This window comes from Phacochoerus africanus, chromosome 8, assembly GCF_016906955.1.
Source record: "Phacochoerus africanus isolate WHEZ1 chromosome 8, ROS_Pafr_v1, whole genome shotgun sequence".
NCBI lineage: Eukaryota > Metazoa > Chordata > Mammalia > Artiodactyla > Suidae > Phacochoerus > Phacochoerus africanus.
The window spans coordinates 58557974-58580602 of record NC_062551.1 but is presented as its reverse complement, the minus strand read 5'-3'; the positions used below and the strand labels follow the sequence as shown (position 1 = coordinate 58580602).

Below are 22629 nucleotides of genomic sequence, written 5' to 3'. Positions count from 1 at the left end.
ATGGGTAAGAGTACTGTGTCTCAAATTGGTCCACACCAGACAGAGGCCAGGTTCCCCATCACTGCCGTGAGTGAAGACACTGCCCAGCGTTATCAGTGCCTCTATCATCAAAGTGACAGGCGGTCTGAGCCCAGTGAGACCCTGAAGCTGGTGTTGACAGGTGAGGATGTCTCTGGTCTGCCCTCAGGTTGGTCCCAGGCCCCTGTCCCCAGTTGTGTCCTCTGCCCACAGGCCCGCAAGCCCCCTGGTGCCCTCCGCACTGCTCTGCCTTCACATCTGGCTCAGTCCCTGGACCCTGGTCTCATACAGGCTCCATGAACTCCTGGACACTGAGCCGGACCCCTGGGCTGTGGGGAGTGGGCTTCCAGAGACAGGGAAGGACAGAGCTCTTTAAGGGACCCTGTGCCTTTTCCCTCAGGATGGTGGTAAACTGCCTTCACTGGGCAGAGTCTGTGGGGCCTCCAGGCTATGTGTCCCCTGAAGTATGGTTCACTCCCTCTTGGCCAGGCTGCCCCTGACCATGGCTGGACAGTGCTTTGGGGGACCTTTGGGAGTGAGACTGTCCCTGCCCCTGTGTGTGGTCAGTCCCCCGGATGCCTAGAGTCATGGTTCCCTAAGAGACACTCCAACCCCTGTCTGTACACTCCTGGGACCTCAGAAGAGCTGCTCCATGTAAATTCAGGACAGCAAGAATCTGTCCAGCAGAATGGAGCAGGGGTCTCTCCCTTGTCTGGTCCCTGCATCATTTTCTCAGGAATCTAGGGGATTGAGTCTGGGAGATGTGACCTGTGGACAGATGCTCATTCAGGGTGCAGAGGGGCCAGGCCTAGTGGGACAGATCCTCTGCAACCCCTACATGGCATCAGTCCTTCTCCTGCCCTTGATCATAAGACCTGCTTGGGATTTCAGCTCCCCCCACACCCAGCCCTCCTCCTCAGCTGGTGAGTAGCTGACCTCAGCCTGGAGGGGTTTCTGGGGGGCTCTGTGCTGGGTATCAGAGCCCAGCACTCCACCCTGGGCTTAGATCAGGGACAGGTGAGGCCCTGGGAAGGGCATGGCTTGCCCAGGGCACTGCCTAGTCCCTGATATTCACAAGGACGCTCTTAACAACGCTCACAGAATAGAGATAACCCCACACCGGGCACCTGGCAGCAGTAATGCCACCGAGCCCACCATGGAGGGACGTCCCAGGCTTTCTAAGAGCCACCGCCCCTTTTAAGAGGCAGAAAGGAGGTTAAAGTGTCTTGGGCAAAGGCACAAGGGGCGAACCCAGCCCAGGGAGGCCCTGGGGTTTGACCGCAGGTCCACCTCGCCCCCTAGTGGGCAAGTTCCACTGCTGGCTCCTCTGCACTGAGAGGACAGAGGGATTGATAGCTCATCTTCCACTAGGAGAGAGAAGAGGCTTCTTGACGGTTCTGCCTGAGCAACCTAGAAGAAGACAGACACCCCCCACCGGAGGATCCTGAACCTGCTATGGGAAGGGGGGCTAGCTCTCTCCCTTTCTTCCCTTCTCGCTGTGAAAACTTAAGTTCAGAGCAGAAGCAAGTGAACTGACAACCCATGGATGAGGATAAAATATTTGCAAACGATGCTACTGACAAGGAATTAATTTGCATAATATACAAACAGCTTATGCAACTTACTATCAAAAAAGCCCAAACAACTCAATCAAAAAATGGGCAGAAGACCTAAAGAGACATTTCTCCAAAAGAAGACACACAGATGGCCAACAAGCACATGAAAAGATGCTCAACATTGCTAATTATTAAAGAAACATGCTTCCAAAGACATTCTATGATGCCACCATCATGCTAATACCAAAACCAGACAAAGATACCACCAAAAAAGAAAACTATATAGACACAAAAATTGTCAACAAAATTTCAGCCGAGTCCAACAACATATAAAAAAGATCATACACCATGACCAAGTGGGATTCATCCCAGGTTCACAAGGATGGTTCAACATATGCAAATCAATCAACGTCATACACCACATTAAATGAAAAGTCAAAAATCACATGATCATCTCAATAGATGCAGAAAAAGCATTTGACAAAGTCCAATAGGCATTCATGATCAAAACTCTTACCAAAGTAGGTAGAGAGGGAACATATCTTAACATAATCAAAGCCATTTACGGCAAACCCAGAGCAAATATAATTCTTAATGGAGAAAAGCTGAAAGCCTTCGCACTCAAATCTGGAAGAAGACAAGGATGCCCACTCTCACCACTGTTATTCAACATAGTATTGGGAGTCCTAGCCACAGAAGTCAGACTAACAAAAGGAAAAAAAAGGTATACAAATTGGAAGAGAAAGGTAACATTGTCACTCTGTGCAGATGACATGATACTATGTATAGAAAACCCTAAGGACTCAACCCAAACTATTTGAATTGATCAACAAATTCAGCAAAGGATCAGGATGTTAGATTAACATTCAGAAATCAGTCACATTTCTGTATACTAACAATGAAATATTAGAAAAGGACTACAAAAATACAATCCCTTTTAAAATTGCACCCCAAAATATCAAATACCTGGGAATAAACCTGACCAAGGAGGTAAAAGATTTATATGCCGAGAAGTATAAAACATTAATCAAGGAAATTAAAGAGGATTCAAAGAAATGGAAAGATATTCCATGCTCCTGAATTGGAAAAATTAGTATCATAAAAATGGCCATACTATCCAAAGCAATCTACAGATTCAATGCAATACCTATCAAATGACCCAGGACATTTTTCACAGAACTAGATCAATCCAGAGTCATATATGGAACCACAAAAGACCCAGAATTGCCAAGCAATTCCGAAGAACAAAAACCAAGCAGGAGGCATAACTCTCCCAGACTTCAAGCAATGCTACAAAGCCTCAGTGATCAAGACAGTGTGGTGCTGGTACCAAAACAGACAGACCGACCAAGGAAACAGAATAGAGAACCCAGAAATAAACCCAGACACCTACCGTCAATTCATCTTTGACAAAGGAGACAAGAATATACAATGGGAAAAAGACAGTCTGTTCAGCAAGCATCGCTGGGAAACCTGGACAGCTGCATGTAAATCAATGAAACTGAACACACACTCACACCATGCACAAAAATAAATTCAAAATGGCTGAAAGACTTAAATGTAAAACCAGACACCATCAAACTCCTAGAAGAGAACATAAGCAAAACATTCTCTGATATCAACCTTACAGATACTTTCTCAGGTCAGTCTCCCAAAGCAACGGAAATAAAAGCAAAAATAAACCAATGGGACCCAATCAAACTGACAAGCTTTTGCACAGTAAAGGAAACCATAAAAAAAGGACAACTTACAGAATGGGAGAAAATAGTTTCAAGTGATGCAACTGACAAGGGATTTATCTCTAAAATATACAAACAACTTATACAACTCAACAGCAAAAAAGCCAACCACCCAATTGAAAAATGGGCAAAGGACCTGAACAGACATTTCTCCAAAGAAGATGTACATATGGCCAACAAAGACATGACAAAAATGCTCAACATCGCTGATTATTAGAGAAATGCAAATCAAAACTATTATAAAGGACTACGTCATACCAGTCAGAATGGCCATCATGAATAAGTCCACAAATAACAAATGGTGGAGAGGGTGTGAAGAAAAGGGAACCCTCCTTCTCTGTTGGTGGGAATGTAAATTGGTACAACCACTGTGGACAACAGTATGGAGGAATCCTAGAAAAATATACCTAAGACTAATATATGACCCAGCAACCCCACTCTTTGGCATATATCTGGACAAAACTTCTCTTGAAAAAGACACATACACCTGTATGTTCAGTGCAACTCTATTCAAAATAGCCAAGACACGGAAACAACCTAAATGTCCATTGATAGATGAATGGATTAAGAAGATGTGGTATATATACACAATGGAATACTACTCAGCCATAAAAAGAACAAAATAATGCCATTTGCAGCAACATGGATGGAACTAGAGACTCTCATACTAAGTGAAGTAAGTCAGAAAGAGAAAGACAAATACCGTATGATATCACTTATATCTGGAATCTAATATATGGCACAAATGAACCTTTCCACAGAAAAGAAAATCATGGCCATGGAGAACAGACTTGTGGTTGCCAAGGGGGAGGGGGAGGGAGTGTGATGGACTGGGAATCTGGGGTTAATAGATGCAAACTATTGCCTTTGGAATAGATAAGCAATGAGATCCTGCTGTGTAGCACTGGGAACTATGTCTAGTCACTTATGATGGAGCATGATAATGTGATAAAAATGAATGTGTACGTGTATGTGTGACTGGGTCACCTTGCTGTACAGTAGAAAACTGACAGAACACTGTAAATCAGCTATAACAGAAAAAAAAATCATTAAAAAAAGAAATGCCGGAGTTCCCGTCGTGGCGCAGTGGTTAACGAATTTGACTAGGAACCATGAGGTTGCGGGTTCGGTCCCTGGCCTTGCTCCCTGGGTTAAGGATCCGGCGTTGCCGTGAGCTGTGGTGTAGGTTGCAGACGCGGCTCGGATGCCACGTTGCTGTGGCTCTGGCGTAGGCCGGCGGCTACAGCTCCGATTGGACCCCTAGCCTGGGAACCTCCATATGCCACACGGGAGTGGCCCTAGAAATAGCAAAAAGACAAAAAAAAAAAGCCAATCAAACCTACAACAAGATATCACCTCACACCAGTCAGAATGGCTATCATCAAAAGGTGGAGAGGGTGTGGAGAAAAGGGAATGTAAATTGGTGTAATCACTATGAGAGAATAGTATGGAGATTTCTTTAAAAATTAAGAGAAGCAGTACCACATGATCCAGCCTTCCCCCTCCTGGCATCTACTGGAACATTTTTTTAAATTATTTATTATTATTTTTTTCCCACTGTACAGCAAGGGGGTCAGGTTATCCTTACATGTATACATTACAATTACATTTTTCCCCCAACCTTTCTTCTGTTGCAACATGAGTATCTAGACAAAGTTCTCAATGCTATTCAGCAGGATCTCCTTGTAAATCTATTCTAAGTTGTGTCTGATAAGCCCAAGCTCCCGATCCCTCCCACTCCCTCCCTCTCCCACCAGGCAGCCACAAGTCCCTTCTCCAAGTCCATGATTTTCTTTTCTAAGGAGATGTTCATTTGTGCTGGATATTAGATTCCAGTTATAAGTGATATCATATGGTATTTGTCTTTGTCTTTCTGGCTCATTTCACTCAGGATGAGAGTCTCTAGCTCCATCCATGTTGCTGCAAATGGCATTATGTCATTCTTTTTTATGGCTGAGTAGTATTCCATTGTGTATATAGACCACATCTTCCGAATCCAATCCATCTTTCGAATCTGTCGATGGACATTTGGGTTGTTTCCATGTCTTGGCTATTGTGAATAGTGCTGCAATGAACATGCGGGTGCACGTGTCTCTTTTAGTAGAGTTTTGTCCGGATAGATGCCCAAGAGTGGGATTGTGGGGTCATACGGAAGTTCTATGTATAGATTTCTAAGGTATCTCCAAACTGTTCTCCATAGTGGCTGTACCAGTTTACATTCCCACCAACAGTGTAGGAGGGTTCCCTTTTCTCCACAGCCCCTCCAGCACTTGTTATTTGTGGATTTATTAATGATGGCCATTCTGACTGGTGTGAGGTGATATCTCATGGTAGTTTTGATTTGCATTTCTCTTATAACCAGCGATGTTGAGCATTTTTTCATGTGTTTGTTGGCCATCTGTATATCTTCTTTGGAGAAATGTCTATTCAGGTCTTTTGCCCATTTTTCCATTGATTGATTGGCTTTTTTGCTGTTGGGTTGTATAAGTTGCTTATATATTCTAGAGATTAAGCCCTTGTCGGTTGCATCATTTGAAACTATTTTCTCCCATTCTGTAAGTTGTCTTTTTGTTTTCTTTTGGGTTTCCTTTGCTGTGCAAAAGCTTTTCAGTTTGATGAGGTCCCATGGGTTTATTTTTGCTCTAATTTCTATTGCTTTGGGAGACTGACCTGAGAAAATATTCATGATGTTGATGTCAGAGAGTGTTTTGCCTATGTTTTCTTCTAGGAGTTTGATGGTGTCTTGTCTTATATTTAAGTCTTTCAGCCATTTTGAGTTTATTTTTGTGCATGGTGTGAGGGTGTGTTCTAGTTTCATTGCTTTGCATGCAGCTGTCCAGGTTTCCCAGCAATGCTTGCTGAATAGACTTTCTTTTTCCCATTTTATGTTCTTGCCTCCCTGGTCAAAGATTAATTGACCATAGGTGTCAGGGTTTATTTCCAGGTTCTCTATTCTGTTCCATTGGTCTGTCTGTCTGTTTTGATACCAGTACCACACTGTTTTGATGACTGTGGCTTTGTAGTATTTCTTGAAGTCTGGGAGAGTTATGCCTCCTGCTTGGTTTTTGTTTCTCAGGATTGCTTTGGCGATTCTGGGTCTTTTGTGGTTCCATATAAATGTTTGGATTGTTTGTTCTAGTTCTGTGAAAAATGTCCTGGGTAATTTGATAGGGATTGCATTGAATCTGTAGATTGCTTTGGGTAGTATGGCCATTTTTACAATATTGATTTTCCCAATCCAGGAACATGGACTATCTTTCCATTTCTTTACATCTTCTTCGATTTCTTTGATTAAAGTTTTATAGTTCTCGGCATATAGGTCCTTTACCTCCTTGGTCAGGTGTATTCCGAGGTATTTGATTTTGTGAGGTGCAATTTTAAAAGGTATCGTATTTTTGTATTCCTTCTCTAATGTTTCATTGCTGGTATACAGAAATGCAACTGACTTCTGAATGTTAATCTTATATCCTGCTACTTTGCTGAATTTATGAATCAGTTCAAGTAGTTTTGGGGTTGAGTCCTTAGGGTTTTCTATGTATAGTATCATGTCATCTGCATACAGTGACAGTTTGATCTCTTCTCTTCCTATATGGATGCCTTTTATTTCTTTTGTTTGTCTAATTGCTGTGGCTAGGACTTCCAAAACGATGTTGAAGAGCAGTGGTGAGAGTGGGCATCCCTGTCTTGTTCCAGATTTGAGTGAGAAGGCTTTCAGTTTTTCCCCATTGAGTATTATATTTGCTGTGGGTTTAGCATAAATGGCTTTGATTATATTCAGGAATGTCCCCTCTATACCCACTTTGGCGAGGGTCTTGATCATGAATGGATATTGGACTTTGTCAAGTGCTTTTTCTGCATCTATTGAGATGATCATATGATTTTTGACTTTTTGTTTGTTAATGTGGCTTATGATGCTGATTGATTTTGCGTATGTTGAACCATCCTTGTGAACCTGGGATGAACCCAACCTGGTCGTGGTGTATAATTTTTTTGATATGTTGTTGGATTCGGTTGGCTAAGATTTTGTTGAGAATTTTTGCATCTATATTCATCAATGATATTGGGCGATAGTTTTCTTTTTTGGTGGTATCTCTTTCTGGTTTTGGAATGAGGGTGATGGTGGCATCATAGAATGTCTTTGGGAGTATTCCTTCTTCTTCAACCTTTTGAAAGAGTTTAAGGAGGATGGGCACCAATTCCTCTTTATATGTTTGATAAAACTCACCTGTGAAGCCATCTGGTCCTGGACTTTTATTTGTAGGGAGTGATTTTATGACCTCTTCAATTTCATTTCTAGTGATCGGTCTGTTCAGTTGGTCTGTTTCTACTTGATTCAGTTTTGGCAGGCTGTAAGATTCTAGAAAATTGTCCATTTCTTCCAGATTGTCAAACTTGTTGCCATATAGTTGTTCATAGTATTCTCTTATGGTTTTTTGTATTTCTGCTGTATCCGTTGTGATTTCTCTTTTTCCTTTATAATTTTGGTCATTTGGGTTCTTTCTCTCCTCTTTTTAGTGAGTCTGACCAGGGGTTTGTCAATTTTGTTCACCTTTTCAAAGAACCAGCTCTTGGTTTTATTAATTTTCTCTATTGTTTTTTGAGTCTCTATTTTATTGATTTCTTCTTTGATCTTTATAATTTCCTTCCTTCTGCTGACTTTAGGCCTTTTTTGTTCTTCTTTTTCTAATTCATTTAGGTGGAGGGTTAAGTTGTCAATTTGGGATCTTTCTTCTTTTTTGAGAAAGGCCTGTATCGCTATAAATTTCCCTCTGAGCACTGCTTTCGCAGCATCCCATAGATTTTGAGCGGTTGTGTCTTCATTATCATTTGTCTCAAGGTAGTTTTTAATTTCCTTCTTGATTTCCTCATTGACCCATTGGTTTTTTTAGTAGCATGTTGTTTAGTCTCCATGCAGTAGGTTTTTTCTCTTTCCTTTTCCCATGGTTGATTTCTAATTTCATGGCATTGTGGTCAGAGAAGATACTTGAGATAATTTCTATGCTCCTAAATTTATTGAGATTAGCTTTGTGTCCCAATATGTGGTCGATTCTTGAGAATGTTCCATGAGCGTTTGAGAAGAATGTGTATTCTGATTTTTTTGGATGTAGTGTCCTGAAGATATCAATTAAGTCTAACTTTTCTATTGTTTCCTTTAGGATCTCTGTTGCTTTATTGGTTTTCTGTCTAGAGGATTTGTCCATTGATGTGAGGGGGGTATTAAGGTCTCCTACTATGATTGTATTCTCATCAATATCTCCCTTTATATCTGTTAATATTTGTTGTGTGTATCTGGGTGCTCCTGTATTTGGGGCATATATGTTGACAATAGTAACGTCCTCTCCTTGGATGGATCACTTAATCATTAAGTAGTGTCCTTCTTTGTCTTTCTTTATGTCTTTTGTTTTAAAGTCTATTTTGTCTGATATGAGTGTTGCGACTCCTGCTTTTCTGTCATGTCTATTGGCGTGAAATATTTTTCCCCACCCTTTCACTTTCAATCTATATGTATCTTTTGTCCTAAGGTGAGTTTCTTGTAGGCAGCATATTGAAGGTTTTTGCCTTTTTATCCACTCAGCCACTCTGTGTCTTTTGATTGGGGCGTTCAGTCCATTGACATTTAAGGTGATAATTGATAGATGATTATTTATTGCCATTTGAACCTCGTGTTCCAGTTGATTCTATGGTTCTCCATTCTTCCTTTTTTTTTTTTTTTTTGTTGGATGGTCTCCTGTTATTATCTGCTTGAGTGTATTTTTTTTTCATTTTTTGCAAATGCAGTGTTTGGTTTTGGCTTGTGGTTGCCCTGTTTTTTAAGTATGCTAACCCCTTCCCATAATTGTGTGTTTTAGCCTGATGGTCCTGTAAATTCAAACACTTCATTACTATATTAAAATTAAGAAGAGAAACATACAAACAAACAAAAAGGGTTATTTACTTCCTGACAGCCCTTGCCCACATTTTATGGTTTTGATGACTTTTTTATTTTTTTCTTTTTAATTTTATTTTGTTTGAGGCCTGTTCATGATTAAATCTGTATGCTGGCTTATTTGAGTGACTGCTCTCTGATTGCGGTTTCCTCAGTCCTAGTTCTTCCTCTTCTTTTTTTTTCTTTTATTTTTTCTTCCCTTTCCTTCCTTTCTTTTTGGTTTAGAGAAGTCCTTTCAATATTTCCTTTAACCTGGGTTTTGTGTTGCAGTATTCTTTAAGTTTTTGTTTGTTGGAAAAAATTTTTATTTACTGGAACATTTTAATTTGAAAAGATACATACACCCTTATGTTCACAGCAGCACTGTTACAGTAGCCAAGATATGGAAGCAACCTAAGTGTCTATTATCCAACCACAGAGAAATGGATAAAGAAGATGTGGTGCATATACAAGATGGAATATTACTCAGCCATAAAAATGAAACAATGCCATTTAGAGCAACACAGATGGACAGAGAGAGAGCATCATGCCAAGTGAAGTCAGAAAGAGAAAAGCAAATACCATATATCACTTTTGTGTGGAATCTTAATAAATGATACAAATGAACTTCTATATAGAACAGAAATAGACTCACACATAGAAAACAAACTTAGAGTTACCAAAGGGGATGGGGGAGATAAATTAGGAATTTGAGATTAACAGATACACAGATTTCATATATTTTACATATAACATAGATAAACAACCAGGGCCTATGGTATAGCACAGGGAACTATACTGAATATTTTGTAATAACTTATAATGGAAAAGAATCTGAAAAAGAACAAGTGTATATGCATGTGTGTATCTATACTTATATATAAAGAATGAACACTAGAAATGCATACAAATGTGTATGGGTGTGTATACACATAAACCTATAACTTACAGTGTAAATGTACTCACAATGCAAAATTTCAGATCTATAATTTAAGTATATTAGAATATATTTACACTATATATTAAATATAGAAGTAATAAAATACAGTATATTATTACATTTATTATATACAGTGTTATGTTATATACTGTATTATAATGTATTATGTATTACTATATTTATATACATAAGTGCTAATATAAATGAGTAATACACGATATACTAAAATGTGTCACTGAAATATATACTTTAAAACATAAGCAATTTTAAGTTATATATACCTAGATTTATGTTATTATAATTATTAGGGTTTTTTCTTTTTTTTAAATTTACTTCACCCACAGGCATATGGAAGCTCCCAAGCCAGGGATCAAATCTATGCCACAGCAGTGACCTGAGCCGTGGAAGTGACAATGTGGGATCTCTAGTCAATTGCACAAGGGAATTCCACCATATATTTTTTTGTATGCATATAATATACGTTATTTTAAATTGTGATCAATATCATAAGGGAAAGCAGGGCAGAGATGTTGTAAAAACACAGGGTGGACCCGTGGACGGTGGGCCAGCGACACGGTGTTGAGGGCAGGATGCTCTAAGAAATGAAGTTTTCTGCCTTAAGTAGGATATTGAGAACTTAGCCTCTGAAGCAGCAGGAGGGAGGGGAGGCGGGGCTCAGACCGAGTGGGTGGACGAGCCCCCAAGACCTCTGCTGGCTCACCTGTGAAATGGGTGGTGCCGCGCCCTTAGAAGGTGTACGGTAAAGGAGCAGGCCCTACAGCACATGCGCGGAGTCCAGCCCCGGGCTGGCGGGCAACTGTCTCACCTGCTCACCTCGTGGCTTCGGCGGGCAGCTCCGGGACATTGGGTCTTGGCGTCTTCAATCCCAGGAGAGCAGCTCCACCGCATCAAGGGGAGCTGTGAAAACGGGAGGCAGAGCTGAGGATGCCTGTGCCTGGGCCCTCCTACCGGGTGTCCGTCTCTGCGAGGGGGGAAGACGGGGGAGAGCGGCGCTGCCCCCACCACCTCCCGCGGGAAGGGGACGCTGCAGGTGCTCATCACCCAGTGAGGGTGGCATTAGCCTGGTGGCACCACCGAGCTGCCCCGCGACTCGCTGCTCCTGCCCCTGGCGACCTGACGTTTCAGTTTCTTTCACTTAAATTTCAAGGGCAGCAGTCACGTGTGGTTACCAGAGCGGACAGCCCAGAAGTAGAGCATGTCAACCGCACAGACTGTGCCACGGGGCTGTTCTAGAGGGAGCAGGTCCGGGTCCGGGGACCAGGGAGACCCGTGGGGAGAGGGGGGACTCAGGAGCCTGCTGTCCAGCTCAGGCCTCTGACCCATGTCCTCCTGATGCCTCATTCCTAGGAGACACACGGACGCATTCACAGGATGGAAACAATCCCGGTGAGTGATGGGCACAGAGAAGCAGGACCTGGCCTGTGCCTTCTGGGCAAAGGGGGAATGGCTTGGGTATGGGTCATATTCCAGCTCTGCCCACGCCCTGTGGACAGAGGACTTCAGCCCCCAAACCCCAGTTTTGTAAGTGGGGAAATGACTCCTGGGCCTTGGGACTGTTGGGCACCTGAGAGATTTGTGGGTAAGTGTGAACATGACAAGCAGCCAGTGTGTGGTGGTATGCAGCAGGTACTGGATAAATGCACGCTGCTGCTTATCCGGTTCCGTCTTCCCTGCTCCCCTAGGCCCATGGACAGAGCATGTTTACATTCTCATCGGGGTCTCTGCAGCCTTTCTCCTTTGTCTCCTCCTCTTGGTCCTCCTCCTCCTCCAGCGCTGGCATCAGAGGAAAGAGGGTAGGTCTCAGGGACCGGGTGGGGTGACCTGGGCAGGCTGTTTGGGGTTCTGGGAAGAAGCCATCTCATCTCAACTCACACATGACTCTCCTCAGGGCCCCCCAGAAGCAAAGGCAAGGAGCCAGAGCTCCAGGAGAGGTGAGGACTCTGGGAATGACCCCTAGCCCTCCGCCTCCAGGCAGCTCTCAGGGCTCACTGTTCTTTCTCCGCAGGCTCAGCCCAGCTGTTGACGTCCTAGATGGGACACCAGGTACAGACAAGGGTGGGACAGGTCTGGGAGGGGAAGGGGGCATTCACTGCCATCCAGAAAGCCATGTGCAGGGAGCAAGTTTGGGGGCATTCTGTTCTAGATGGGGGTGGGGGTGGGGCAAGACCAAATAGGAAGCTGTGAGGTTTCAGGTGAGTTTGCCCCAGAGAACAGCTCCCCTGTCCTGTCCTCTCCAGACCCAGCCACTGTCCACAGACTTCCTGAGAAGGACAGAGAGATGGAAGCTTCGGTAAGTTCTTGTGTTAGTCGCCTGTTGCTGTGACCAAAACACCGAACAGCTAACAGCTTGGCGGCATTAGCTCAGTTTCCTGGGCCAGGGATGTGGAAGCAGATGGGTGGGTGGTGCTGGCTGATGCTCTGTCATGAGGCTGCTGTCAAGATGCCAAGCAGGGCTCCATTTGGCTCAAGGCTGGACTCAGGCTGGAGGGTCTGCTTCCAAGGTGGCTCACTCCCTGGGCTGCAGCACACGGGTGACTGCATGGCAGCCAGGCTCCCCCAGAGGGAGGGGCCCTGGGGAGGGAAGGGCAGAAGCCATAATGTCTTCTGTGGCCTCACCGTGGAGGTGACATGGCCTCACTGCCATATTCTGCTGGCCACACAGACCAAGCCTGCTTCTCCGGGGGAGGGGACCACACAGTGGTGATTCAGAAGGCAGCCTCTTGGGTGGGGGGGGGGGAGACTTGGAGGCTGGCCACCACAGCCTTCCCTTCCCAGCGCCCCTCCCTAACCTTGGCCACTGCTACTCACCCCGGTCTCTCTCCCCAGACCCCTGCTGACCCGCAGGAGGTGACATATGCCCAGCTGGACCACCGGACCCTCACACAGAGGGAGGCCAGAGCTGTGACCCCGCCGTCCACAGAGCCCGCAGCCGAGTCTAGCACATACGCAGCCATCTCCAGACACTGACCCCAAGCCCCCCTGGCCTCTGTAGCAAAGACACCGCGAGTCACTCTTACAAAAGCCTGAGGTGGATATTTGGAGGGTTTTGCCCTTTCTGGACAGTCATCCTGTCAGGTCTCCTGGAGGCAAGAGCTGGAGTCCCCACAGCCCTGATCATCATCTAGAAGATTCAGCAGCCATGTGGTCCCTCCCACAGTCAACTAGCTCCTTGGAGAGAATGTGTAGCACCTGCTTCTAGAGACCCAGCTGGGGTCCCTTGGCTGTTTCCGGAGACCCAGCGGTGGTCCTACAGTCACCCAGCTGATTCCAGACGTATCCTATGAATCCCCCCCTGTCCCCGGAGATCCATTTTAACTGTCCTCTCAGCTGACTTGATGAAATTCCCAGGCTTCAGCTGTTGACCTTGACCCTGGGGTGTACTTATGCAGCCAATAGCACAGACCACGTCTTCTGGAACATGCTTCACCTTGTTCCTCAGTAATAAATGTTCCCACAGGCCCAACTGCCTCAGCCCTGTGTGTGTGGAGCTGGGCTTCACAGGTCCTGGGTCCCAGTCTCTCCACCCACAGTCCCTCCGTCCCTAGTGAGGGGAACCAGAGAATCGGGCGTCAGTGTTTTCTGATCTGAGTGTGTGACTCTGGGACAAGGGAGGAGACGTCTGAGGGGACTTGGGTCTGGGTCGAGGCACAGAGTGAGGCACATGCCCACGAAGGCACGCACGTTTGCCCAGACACACACCCCTACACACACACACACTGTAGGAACGCACACATGCACACACCCGCACACGGACACGTGTGGCCTGGCAAAGGCGGTGATGAGACCCCAGGGCACAAGCTTTAGGTTCCACTCAGAGGAACTAAAGTTCTCCGTTTTCCATTCCTACTGGACGCCATGCACTCGCCAAACACCAGAGGTCCCATAAGCTGAAGGACAGTGTCCTTGATCTGAGCTTCACTCCTTCATCTGGCTAACGCCCTTCAGGCTTGGGATTGGAGGCTTTTTCCCAAAAGCTTGCAATTGCTGCTGGAACAAATGCCTCCTCACTAAGGGCACCAAACAACACACCTTAATATTCTACACGTCAGGGTGTCAGGAGTCTGCAATCAGCTAACCTGGGCTAAAACCAAGGGCTGTGTTCCTTCTGGGGGCTCCAGGGCAGGATCCATTCCATTACCTTTTGCAGCGCCAAAGGCCATCTGCATTCCTCTGCTTGTGTCCCCTTCCTCCATCTTCAAGAAGCCCTGGAGCTTCTCCAAACTCCCTCTGACCAGGACTCCTGCTTGCGTGGTCTCCGCTCCTTCCCTCTCTCTGACCCTCCTGCTTCCTGTTTGCAGGGATCCTTGTGATTACATTGGGTCCACCTGGAATAACCAGGCTCCCCTCCCCTGCTTGAGAGCCTTAACCAATCACACCTGCGAAGACCCTTTCGTCACCTAAGAAGCACACCCACTGGTTCAAGGGCTTAGGACATGGACCTCTTTGTGGGTGTTATTCCGTCTGAGTGGGTGTCAGTCCTCAGCACTGCTTCTATTCATGGGCTTCCTTGGTGCTTGAATGCTACCCTGAATTCCAAGTATCTCCTTGTAGGAGTGTTTCCTTCTCCCACTAGTATGTGAAATGCTGAATGTTTGAGAGTCAAATTTCTGCACCCCCAGTGCCTCTACAAAGAGGAGGTTATGTAGGAAGCAATGGAGACTGGGAAACAGCCCCAGCCCTCTGTGAACCCCAGGTGCCCAAAGTGACAGGTGGTTCCTGTCTGACAGGACTATCGCTACTCACCTGCACCGTGTCATCCCTTCCTGTACTCCCAGCGAGATGAAAAAGTCTCTCCAGCTTCGAAGTTAGGTGTGTCCTGGGACAAAGTCTAGCCAGCACTGTGTGACCAGGATGGATGGAGCTGCTTCCAGGCCTGGCCCATAAACTTCCCACATAAGATCCTCATTGCTCTTCCTTCTGCTGATGGATACGGATACCCTGAATGACCTTGGAGCAACACCGAATGTGGCCCCTGTGTCCTGGGATGACTATGGTGTGGAGCCTGCTGTACCCCTTGTCTTAGTCATGTTTAAAGCTTCTGTAAAGTTGATGCCTTAACATATGCCCTGTATGCATATGCTGGTGTAAAAATTAATAAATAAATAAATCATTTTAAGTGGAGTTGCTAAGCCCTGAAGAGGAAAGCTCTCACCCTCGCACTCAATCCCAGCTTAGTTTATGGTCTGAGCAGGAAGTTTACTTTTTTAGCCAGTAGAAAAAGGATGTTTTTCTCCCCACCCCGCAATAGCCCAGCCAATGGTACACAGCCACAGCCCAGCCAATAAGAAACAACCACAGGCCACCCAATGAAAAACATCGACAGCCCTAAGAAATAGCCACAGCCCACCCAATAAGAAACAGCCACAGCCCAGCCAATGAAAAAGAGCTACAGCTCAGCCAATGAGAAATGGCCACATCCCAGCCAATGAAAAACAGCCACAGCCCAGCCTATGAGAAAACAACAACAGCTCCACTAATGAGAATCAGCCACAGCTGAGTCAATGAAAATCATTCAGTGTTATAAACTCTTGATTGCCTCCAAGGGACTTTCATTCAATGTTGTCTCCTTCTAGCTTCCTCCTTTTTCTCTATAAACTGTTCCTATCCTTTGCTCTCTGGACTTGCCTGTAGTTTGCCATAGCTTGAATTCCTGAATTGCAATTTCTCTGCCATTCCTCCCTTCCAAGTGCCAGGCCAGACCCTGCTTAGCCTCTGAGATAGAGGAGATTCCACAGGTTCAGTGGGGTATGGCCATTGACTCCTCTGCCATTCCTAAATAAACTCATCTTGCTGGTAAAATAACTACATAGCTAATTTTAAGTTTGGCACCAGACATGCCTTTTCCTAGATAACCCGATAATATACCTGAGTCACTTACATTGGCCTCTGGCCTCTTCCTGGGGTGTACTTTTCAAAAACAGTAAGCCCCCCCCAAACCCAGCCAATCCTCACCCCCCAGCACCTGCTTTATGGGACTCCATAGTCTGGGCCCCTACCCACTGTCACCCCAGGGCCAGGGACAGGCCAACTAGGGACACCCCCCTCCGCCCCAGAAAGTGCTGAAATCATTAAACCAGCCAATCCCAAGTCTGCTTACCCTTCCCTACCCGTTATTTCTCACGGAAGATACAGTAAAATTTCTTTCCCACTTTTCCCCTTCACTCCATCTCTTTCTTTCAGCCTCTAGTGCTTCCCCATGAGGCCCTGGTTGGTGGCATGCATGCCCCTTCCTCCTGGGAACTGTGAGGAGCAATGTATCTTTTCATTGACAGCCATTGGCTCATCCGCTCCTTCACTTTCCTTCCCATTTTAAAATTAATACATGGTATTTTATTCTTTTTATTAGAGTATAGCTGATTTACAGTGTTGTGTCAATGTCAGCTGTACAGCATAGCGATCCAGTCATACATATATACACATTCTTTTTCTCATTATATACGGTATTTTAAATCACCTCCCTGCTGAGCTGGAATCAGCCATTTACCTGGGAGAGGAACTAATTCCTGTCACCTGAGTCTTTACACATTGGGGTCTATTGGCTGTAATTGTTACACAGATGAAACACATTCCGACACCGGGACAGCCTTGACTCGGGTGAGGGGTGTGGCTGCCTTAGTGGCTGTGGCCGCGGTGCCCCTGACTTGGGTGTGCAGAGCGGAGCCCCAAATCTGCCCGAGTCTGCTCTCCATCTTCCACGTGCCTCAGGTCAGTCCACCCAGCGCGCTCTGAATCCAACGCCTGCAAGATATCAAGCCTCTCTCCTGACCGCTGATCACCGACATGTGGGCGGGCCCCGTGGCTGTGTTATACGAAATATCCCTCCTCCCCTTCCCAGGTTCCTATGTCATTTCCTAAAGTCTGTTCACACAGAGTTAAGTGAGTTCACAGTTACCCACTTGATTATTTAGCATTGTTGCTGATGATACAGGGCTTCTAAACAGGCCACCCCATGCTGGCTCAACAAAGAAACTCTTGGGATCTGCAGGACCATTTCCCTAGAGCGGGACCAGCTGTGCCTCCCAGCATATGGAGTCGCGGGAACCCCCCTCACCAGGAGAGCCCCGAGCCTGCTTCTTGGGGTCACCTCCCAGCTTGTGGAGTCAGTTTCCATTCTGATTACAAAGGGAAAGTTCCCCTGAAAGTCCACGAGGAGGCGCCAGTGTCCGGCTCTCATTTTTTCCATCTTTTATTGTTCTTTAAAAATAGAAACGTAAGAAACCTGCATGCCTGTTACAGGTCTGGTATTTAAAATGTTATTATATATCTTAAGAATATCTTAAAAGTTCAGCCCAGATCCAGGCAGCTCTTACAAGGGTGCGATTAAGATTTCAGTTCTATGTAAGCATTAGCACGTTGAATCCTTGTATGGAACCCTCCACAGAGTGTCCCCATTTTTCTTGAAGAAACAAGGGACTGAGATTAATGTGCCCAGGGTCGGCCAGCTCGAAGTGATGGGGGCCGCAGACCCGCGTGGGCGGGCACCAGATCCGCTGCTCCCACCTCAGGACCTGCTGCATCTCACCAGCTGGGAGGTTTCCGTCCTGGCTCAGAGCAGGTGGGTGCCCCTGCCTTCCAGCTCAGTTTTAATTAGTACTGATCTCTCACTTCCTATGTGTACTCAAGTTCGTTTCCTCTAGAGATTTGCATCTGCTAACTCAATGGTCTTAATCTTAGTTTTCCTAGGTGACAATGTGTGCTGATTTCTGTCTGTGTCTCTCTCTCCCACACCTCCCTCTATATTATTCAGGGTTCTCCAGATAAATGGAACTGACAGGTCCTGGTAAACAGGTTATGTAGATACATGTAAGAGCAAGAGGAGATGTTATTATATGAACAGGCTCACAGGTTATGGAGGTTGAGAAGTTAACAATGAACTCTCAGAAAGAGAAAATGAAAAAACAATCTAGGAGTTCCCGTTGTGGCTCATCAGAAACAAACCTGACTACCATCCATGAGGATGCAGGTTCGATCCCTGGCCTCCCTCAGTGGGTGAAGGATCTGGTGTGGCCCTGAGCTGTAGTGCAGGTCACAGATGCAGCTCAGATCCTGCGTGGCTGTGGCTGTGGTGCAGGCTGGCAGCTGCAGCTCCAATTTGACCCCTAGCCTGGGAACTTCCATATGCTGCATGTACGGCCCCAAAAAGCAGGAAAAAAAAGAGCAAAAAGAAATGGAAAAAAGAGGGAAAAAAACCCATTTACAACTACATTAAAAGGAAACTAACATCTAGGAATAAATTTAAATAAGACACATACTTGGAAAATTGTAAGTCACTGATGAAAGTAATGTCTTTCAACACAAATAAAAATAAATACTATACTTATGGATTGGAAAATTAATATTGTTGAAATTATCATACTACACAAGGCAATCTACAGATTCAATGCAATCCCTATCAAAATGCCAATGGCATTAATGAATTCTAACATTCTAATGGAAATATAAAAGACCTCAAATGGCCAAAAAATACTGAAATAGACGAATAAAGTGTGGGAATTATACACCCTGATTTCAAATTATACTACAAAGCTCCGGTAATCAAATCAGTATGGTGGGGCACAAAAAGAGACACATAGATCAATGGAACAGAATAGAGATTTCAGAAATCTCTTACATGGTCATGCTGACATGGTCATTTAATCTACGACAAAGGAGGCAAGACTATACAATTGGAAAATGACAGACTATTCCATACATGGCACTTGGGAAAACTGGACAGCTCCATGTGAAAGAGTCAAACTGGACTATTTTCTCGCATCACATACAAAAGTAAACTCAAAGTGGATGAAAAGCTTAAATATAAAGCTTGAGTTCATAAAACTCATGGAAGAAAACACAGGCAGTAAATGCCCTTGGACGTCTGTCTTAAGAATCTCTTTCTACTTTTTTTTTGTCTTTTTGTCTTTTTGCCATTTCTTGGGCCACTCCCGCGGCATGTGGAGTTTCCCAGGCTAGGGGTCGAATCGGAGCTGTAGCTGCCAGCCTACACCACAGGCACAGCAACGCGGGATCCGAGCAGTGTCTGCGACCCACACCACAGCTCATGGCAACGCCAGATCGTTAACCCACGGAGCAAGGGCAGGGATCGAACCTGCAACCTCATGGTTCCCAGTCGGATTCGTTAACCACTGTGCCACGATGGGAACTCCAAGGAATATCTTTCTAGATCCATCTCCTCAGGCGAGGAATATAGAGGCAGAAGAAGACGAATGGGACTACATCAAATGAAAAAGCTTTTGCACAGTGAAAGGAACCACCAACACAATGGAAAGGCAACATCCTGAACCGGAGAAGATATTTGCATATCATATCAGATAAAGGAGGACTATCCAAAGTAGACAAAGAATTCATACCCCTCAACATGAAAAAAACCCAACAGTCTGATTTAAAAAATGGGTAGAGGATCTAAACAGACACATTCCCAAAGACGACACACCAGTTGCCACCAGACACATGAAAAGAAGCTCAGCATCACGAATTGTTAGGGAAATGCGAATCAAAACCGCAATCTCACCCCAGACCTGTAAGAATGTCTAGTATCTAAAAACAAATAACAAATGTTGTTGTAAAGAGAACAGAACCCTCATGCCCTGTTGCTGGGGATGTAAATTGGTGCAGCCACCATGGAAAACAGTATGGAGGTCCTCAAAACACTACAAGTAGAAATGCCTCATGATCCAGCAACTTCAATGCTGGGTATTAACCTGAAGACAGCCAACTTTTATTGATGTGTTGTAGATAAAAGTGTAGTTTGCAGATGCACCTCTGATTCGACTCCTAGCCCGGAATTTCCATATGCCATAGGTGCAATCATAAAAAGAAAAAAAAAACGATTTTTTTTTGTTATATGGCATACCCGAAACTAACATGATATTGGGCATCAGCTATATTTCAGTAAGAAGAGAGTGAACCACAGCTAAAAATAATTTTCACTATGAATATATCTGACAAAGGACGTGCACACATAATAAAAAAAAGAGAACATTCCCTGATGTTTAGAAAAAAGTTAACCCAACTTTTAAGTGAGAAAATGACTCAAACAGATATTTCACACAAATAAAATGAACACCCAGGTGACCAAAACCACATGAAAATGTTCTCCACTGCACTAGTCATCAGAGCCATGCCAACCCCACAGGCAAGAAGATAGCTCCACCCCTAACAGCATGGCTGCAATACAAACATGGGAAGCGTGAAGCACTGGTGAGGAAGTGGAACAACCAGCACACTCAGCTGCACTGAGTGCAGATGGATACAATCACCTTACAAAACGTTTGGGAGACCTACCAACGGTGAGTAAACGCATGGCACAAACACAGCGATGCACTCCTAGGTTTACTCCAACAGAACACCCGTGAACGTTCATCACCAGACATGCATTAAGAGAGTCAAAGCTGGACCATCCATCATCACCTAAACGCGATGCTGTCCAAATGCCTGTCAGCATCAGGATGCGTAGACGCCCTGTGGTGGTTTACACAGTGGAATACTCCAGAGTGACCAGAGCCAAAGGTCTGCATCTGCCCGCCTTATTACGGGCGGGTCTTACAAACCCGTGCTTGAGCAGAAGCCACCCACACACATAAAGAGACAGCAGAGAATATGCACATCGATGTGAAGAAATATTCTCTGCAGAGAATGGACATCAAATCCATGCTGTTAGAAGTCACCATGGTCATGACCTTTGGAGAGAAGTTGCTGGAAAACAGGAGTGCTCACTTGGTGGAAATTCAGCAAGTTGTGCATTTGACACGTGCACTTTTATCTACGACACATCAATAAACGTCAACACACACACACACACACACACACACACACACACGGAGATACATCAAAGAAAAACTGCGGAAGGCAAAGGCAAAAATCTTAAGAGCACTGAGAAAGGACACATTATTTTCAAAGCAGCAACAAGAAGATATAGTTTAGCCGAAATGATTACAGCCAGATTTCATGTACTGAAAAAGTTAATTGCCAACCTAGAACCCTAGAACAGAAGAAAATGGCCTTTGGATTTCCCAGTGTGGTTCAGCAATAGTGAACCTGACTAGTAACCATGAGGAGGCGGGATATATCCCTGGCCCTGTTGAGTGGGTCAGGGATGCAGTGTTGCCCTGAGCTGTGGGGTAGGTCGCAGACGTGGCTCGGATCTAGCATTGCTGGGGCTGTGGTGTAGGCCGGCAGCGGCAGCTCCGATTTGACCCCTGGCCTGGGAACGTCCATATGCTACGTGTGCAGCCCTAAAAAGTGAAAAAAAAAAAAGAGAGAGAGAGAGAGAAAAGAAGAGGAGGAGGAGGCGGAGCGGGGAGGAAGAAGAGGAAGAAAATTGGAAGTGAAATAAAGGCAGGCCAGTCAATGAAGAACTGCATTCACTGACAAGAGAATGCTGCACTGCCTTAACCCAAACTTCATCTTCCTCACTCCCTGCAGCCTCCAGCCCCAGGGCTGGACCACGACCACTCACACAGAACTCAGTTTCTGTTAGGAAGGGAAAACTGAGCAATGTTTGCTGTGTAGACACCATCAGTGTCTGCCCCGGCTGCCCCAGGAGAAGCAGCTCTCCCCTGGCCTCAGAGGCCCTGGGCACGGGCATCCATGAGGGGTCCTGTCCTACTGGGCTCCGCCTGCACAAACTTCCTCACCCCTGGGTCCTGCTCTTTATTTCAGCACCCGGCTGAGGGCCTTATCTGGCCCCAAGCCCAGGGCCAGTTCCCAAGGTCTATCTCCTGATCCATTCAGGATTTGCATGTGCTGATTGGAGCCTTCCTGGCTCCAATGTCCCTGGAGAAGATGGGAAGAGGGCCCCGTGAACACGATCTGTGTTTCTTTTTAGGGCCGCCCCTGCAGCATAAGGAAGTTCCCAGACTAGGGGCTGAATCAGAACTGCAGCTGCTGGCCTAGGCCACAGCCACAGCCACACCAGAGCCAAGCCACACTGCAACCTACACTACAGGTCACGGCAATGCTGGATCCTGAACCCACTGAGTGAGACTAGGGATTGAACACGAGTCCTCATCCGTACTAGTTGTGATCTTAACTCGCTGAGCCACAATGGAAACTGCAAGTAGGACTTTTTAACATGCTCGCTCCCTTGCTGGGACTTGAACATTAGATCAAATACTCGGGACGTCCCACTTTCCACTTTAAGTATGAGGAAGTGGGGGATACGGGGGTGTAACACCTTCCCCAAGAACAGGTGGTGGCGTGTGGTCCTGGGACGGACAGTTCTGCCAGTTTGGGCACAAACCCACACTCTGCTTGTCCCAGAGGCGGAGAATGAGGCTTCTCCCTCGGGAGGCTCACCTGGAGGGGAGCTCAGCCTCACCTGAGCATTGGAGCATCTGCTGGAAGCCCGGCCCTGCCTCTGTCTCCTGAGCGGGAAGCCAGGACAGGAGGGGCCGAGCTCTTCCCCTTTGTGTGAGGCGCTGAGTGTGGAAACCCCAAGGTGGGCCCCCG

General features: G+C 45.7%; 1 protein-coding gene across 1 annotated transcript; it reads left to right on the top strand.

The window, feature by feature from the left end:
* On the top strand, positions 1–13638 carry LOC125133268 (leukocyte-associated immunoglobulin-like receptor 1). The gene is made up of 7 exons (XM_047791379.1): positions 1–160; positions 11527–11565; positions 11862–11972; positions 12068–12110; positions 12185–12222; positions 12417–12469; positions 13006–13638. Exons 1-7 carry the CDS (start codon positions 1–3, stop codon positions 13144–13146), a joined length of 585 nt encoding a protein of 194 aa, XP_047647335.1. The 3' UTR covers positions 13147–13638.
* The last annotated feature ends 8991 nt before the right edge of the window (positions 13639–22629 follow it).